Source organism: Bison bison, unplaced genomic scaffold (assembly GCF_000754665.1).
Source record: "Bison bison bison isolate TAMUID 2011002044 unplaced genomic scaffold, Bison_UMD1.0 scf7180017864440, whole genome shotgun sequence".
Lineage (NCBI taxonomy): Eukaryota > Metazoa > Chordata > Mammalia > Artiodactyla > Bovidae > Bison > Bison bison.
This window is the reverse complement of record NW_011495002.1, coordinates 310,154-315,220: the sequence shown is the minus strand read 5'-3', so window position 1 is coordinate 315,220 and position 5,067 is coordinate 310,154. Positions and strand designations below refer to the sequence as shown.

At 38.4% G+C, this 5,067-nt stretch overlaps 1 protein-coding gene across 1 annotated transcript in view; it reads left to right on the top strand.

Annotated features, from left to right (window-relative positions):
- Positions 1-5,067, top strand: part of DNAH5 (dynein, axonemal, heavy chain 5) — a 332,324-nt gene that overhangs the window by 165,818 nt on the left and 161,439 nt on the right. The window contains exon 39 of the mRNA XM_010858794.1: positions 5,050-5,066. Within this exon, the coding sequence (XP_010857096.1) occupies positions 5,050-5,066 (17 nt within the window). The remainder of the gene's footprint in view (positions 1-5,049; position 5,067) is intronic.

Here is a 5,067-nt window from a genome sequence, read left to right as displayed (position 1 = left end):
CCATTCCAGTACTCTTGCCTGGAAAATCCCATGGACGGAGGAGCCTGGTAGGCTCCAGTCCATGGGGTCGCTAAGAGTTGGGTATGACTGAGTGATGAACATTTTTATTCTGTTCTGGAGAGGGTATGGAGAAAAAGGAAGCTTCTTATGTTGTTTGTGGGAATGTAAGTTGGTGCAGCCACTGTGGAAAACAGTATGGAGATTCCTCAGAAAACTAAAACTAGAATTTCTATGTGATCCAGCAATCCCACTCCTGGGCATACATCCATAATTTGAAAAGATACGTGTACCCCAATGTTCATTGTAGCACTATTTACAGTAGCCAAGGCATGGAAGCAAACTAAATGTGCATTCACAGAGGAATGGAGAAATATGTAGTGTACATATATATATATATAATGCAATATCTGTTGTTGTTCAGTTGCCCAGTTGTGTCCCACTCTTTGCGACCCCATGGACTGCAGCACACCAGGCTTCCCTGTCCTTTCCCATCTCCCGGAGTTTGCTCAAACTCATGTCCATTGAGTTGGTGATGCCATCCAACCATCTCATCCTCTGTTGTCCCCTTCTCCTCCTGCCTTCAATTTTTCCCAGCATCAGGGTCTTTTCCAATGAGTTGGCTCTTTGCATCAGGTGACCAAAGTATTGGAGTTTCATCATCAGTCCTTCCAATGAATATTCAGGACTGATTTCCTTCAGGATTGACTGGTTTGATCTCCTTGCTGCCAAGGGACTCTCAAGAGTCTTCTCAAGGACCGCAGTTTGAAAGTATCAATTCTTCGACACTCAGCCTTTTTTATTGTCCAGCTCTGACATCTGTACATGACTACTGGAAAAACCATAGCTTTGACTATATGGACCTTTGTTGGCAAAGTAAAATCTCTGCTTTTTAATGTGCTGTCTAGTTTTGTCATTGCTTTTCTTCCAAGGAGCAAACATCTTTTAATTTCATGGTGCAGTCACTGTCCACAGTGAGTTTGGAGCCCCCCCAAAATAAATTCTGTCACTGTTTCCATTGTTTCTTCATCTATTTGCCATGAATTGATGGGACAGGATGCTATGATCTTTGTTTTTTGAATGTTGAGTTTTAAGCCAGCTTTTTCACTCTCCACTTTCATCTTCATCAAGAGGCTTTAGTTCCTCTTGCTTTCTGCCATGAGGGTGGTGTCATCTGCATATCTGAGGTTATTGATATTTCTCCTGGAAATCTTGATTCCAGCTTGTGCTTCATCCAGCCTGGCATTTTGCATGATGTACTCTGCATAGAAGTTAAATAAGCAGAGTGATAATATATAGCCTTGACATACTTTTTCCCCAATTTGGAACCAGTCTATTTTTCCATGTCCGATTCTAACTGTTGCTTCTTGACCTGCATACAGGTTTCATAGGAGGCAGGTAAGGTAGTCTGGTATTCCCATCTCTTTAAGAATTTTCCACAGTTTGTGGTGATCTACACAGGCAAAGGCTTTAGCCTAGTCAATGAAGATGTTGAGTCATAAAAAAGAATGAAATAATGTCATTCATAGCAACGTAGATGGACATAGAGATGACTGTACCAAGTTAGGTCAGAGAGAGAAAGACAAAACCATATGATATCACTTATATGTGGAATCTAAAAAATTATACAAATGAACAAATTTATAAGGCAGAAACAGACTTAACAGACATAGAAAACAAATTTATGGTAATTAAAAGGGAACAGTGGGGGGAAGGATACCTTAAGAGTTTGGAATTAACATATATACATACTACTATATAGAAAAATAGGTAACAAATAAGGACCTGCTGTATAGCACAGGGAACCCTACTCAATATTCTGTAATAACCTATATGGGAAAAAAATCTGAAAAAGAATAGATACATGTATATATGTAAAACTGAATTACTTTGCTGGATACCTGAAACTAACACAATATTGTAAATCAACTATACTCCACTATAAAATAAAAATTAAAAAAACAAGAAAATTGTAGACTGGGGTTGTTGAGAAAGTAGCTCCTGGTACAAAGTAGAAAATGGTATCATTGCAAAAATTATTTTTCATGTATAGTTTTATTAAGCACATTTGAAGAAATTAATATTTATAGCCTAGAGATGAAGTGAATACTATCTGAATTGATTTAAGAGACAAAGAAATATGCATATTGTTGTTTGCTCTTTATCCCACCTATACATTTATCATAAAGTGTTGTGTGTCCTCATGGTTTTGAGGAACCTCTAATTCAAACTTCTTTGAATCTAAATTATTGCTTACACCCACAGATTCAGCTAAATTCAATTCTCACTCAAAACACCCTTAGTTTCTTTTGCTTGTGCTCAGCCACTCAATCATGTCCAACTCTTTGCAACACCGTGGACTGTAGCCCACCAGACTCCTTTGTCCATGGGACTTCTTAGGCAAGAATACTGGAGTTGGTTGCCATTTCCTACTCCAGCAGATCTTTCCAACCCAGGGATCTAACCTGAGTCTCCTGCATTGGAAAGTGGATTCTTTACTCTTGTGCCACCTGGGAAGTCCCCTTTACTCTGTCTTCTACTTTCTGTGCTGTATCTTGTATGTAGAAAAACTCCCACATCACTAACTCCTGCCCTCTCCTCTAATTTCACATCTGTTTCCTTCATTCCTATTGCCCTTGTTCACAAGGTCATTGGGAAATGATACAAGTCCATGTGTACAAAACAATTAGCCCTTGATCAACAGCCTGTGAATCTTGCTTCATGCCTGCAGATTTAACTAAGTCTTATTATGGAAAACTTTCCTTAATTAATTCCACCCACCAACAATTTCAAGTCATTGTTACTTTTATGCAAGCTTGCTTATGTTTCTTTTTTTTTCCTTGTAACATATTTTTATTTTTTTTAAAAGACAAAGATATTTATTTATTTTTTAATGCTTCTTAGCTTTATTTATTTATTATTTTTTTACTTTACAATATTGTATTGGTTTTGCCATATATCAACATGAATCTGCCACAGGTATACACGTGTTCCCCATCCTGAACCGTCCTCCCACCTCCCTCCCCATACCATCCCTCTGGGTCATCCCAGTGCACCAGCCGCAAGCTTCTTGTATCTTGCATCAAACCTGGACTGGCGATTCATTTCTTATACCATATTATACATGTTTTAATGCCATTCTCCCAAATCATCCCCCCCTCCACAGAGTCCAAAAGACTGTTCTATACATCTGTGTCTCTTTTGCTGTCTCTTATACAGGGTTGTTGTTACCATCTTTCTAAATTCCATATATATGCGTTAGTATACTGTATTGGTGTTTTTCTTTCTGGCTTACTTCACTCTGTATAATAGGCTCCAGTTTTGTTTCTTTTATTGAGAATTAGAACTTAAACTCTTTGAAGGCAGGAGTTCAATCTGAGTATTTTTATGTGCCCTATCCATCAGATGATTGGTATTAAGTGATGCAACCAGCTTCCAATTAGCAGATAATGTTTTTTTCTGTAGGTTTTTATAAATTATGATTAAAAATACAGTCATTGAAGGCAAAAGGCGTAGGGGGCAGCAGAGGATGAGGTGGTTAGATAGCATCACTGGCTCAATGGGCATGAATTTGAGCAAACTCCAGGAGATAGTGGAGGACAGAGGAGCCTGGTGTGCTCCAGGCCATGGGGTTGCAGAGAGTCAGATACAAATTGGCAACTGAATAACAATAAAAAATGTAACATTTTTATAGCTTATCATCCTAACCATTTTTGAGTGTACATTTCAATAGTGTTGTGAAACAGATCTCCATAGCTTTTTTCTCTTGCAAAATGGAAACTCTGTACCCATTAAAAAACTCCACTCTCTCCTTCCCTGGTAACCACCACTGAACTTTCTGTTTCTATGTATTTGACTACTTTAGATATCTTATACAAATGGAACTGCATGGTATTTGTCTTTTTGTGACATTAACTTAGTATAATGTCCTCAAGTTTCATTCATGGTATAGCATGTGATAGTACTTGCTTCCTTTTTATGATTGAATATCATTCCAGTTTCTGTATATACCGCATTTTGTTTGTCCATTCATCTGTCGATGGGCCTTTGGGCTGCTCCCACCTCTTGGCTGTTGTGAATAGTGTTGCTGTGAACATGGGTGTGCAAATATCTTTTTGAGACTCTGCTTTCAACTCTTTGGGATATAGTCCCTCAAGTGGGGTTGCTGGATCCTATGGTGGTTCTATTTTAAAAAGTTTTGAGGAATTGCCAGAGATACTGTTTCCTATGGTGGTTGGAGAATTGGTTTTTAATTATTTGCTTTATATGTGTTAAAATTTTGGGTGATTGAACTTTTATAAATATATGTAAAGAGGTCAACAAAGCTGGGGGCTTGGCTTTCCAATTTGTCCTTATTGTTACTCCCTTTCGTCCCTGGTGGCTCAGATGGTAAAAGCATCTGCTTGCAACGTGGGAGACCCGAGTTTGATCCCTGGGTGGGGAAGATCCCCTGGAGAAGGACATGGCAACCCACTCCAGTACTCTTGCCTGGAAAATTTCGTGGATGGAGGAGCCTCATAGGCTACAGTCCATAGGGTCGCAAAGGGTCGGACACGACTGAACAACTTCACTCACTGACTTGGGTAATCTTGGAACTTAGCTACTTTTTTTTTTTTTTCTCTTTGATATTCCTATCTTTTAACCTTATATGATGGTCATGAGTGAGGTCACAGTTTAATTCTGGTTCGAAATTTTAGTTTTTGAGATATGAGGACATTTTCTTGTGGATAATTGGCTTAAGAAGGGCTCAAGGTAACCTGTATTTTCCATGAGGAAGTTTACTCCTTTCTCCCTGTCAAGATCTGTCTATTATCAATAGTTTTCAGATCTAAGGGCTTAAATTAGTGATGACACAGGGGAGTGGGCTTTTCTGGGTATTCTCCATTTCCTAAAAAGAAAAAGTTATTGATAAAAAAGATTTATTGCTCTACTATCTGTACACGTGTTCAAAAGGAAAATCAGCATTTATTCATTATGCATCTGTCAAATTTGTACAGTTGCCATGGGTAACTTAATTTTGAAAATAAGCCCAGTGTTCTTCATATTCTTCAGGTCCATTATGACTTTGGT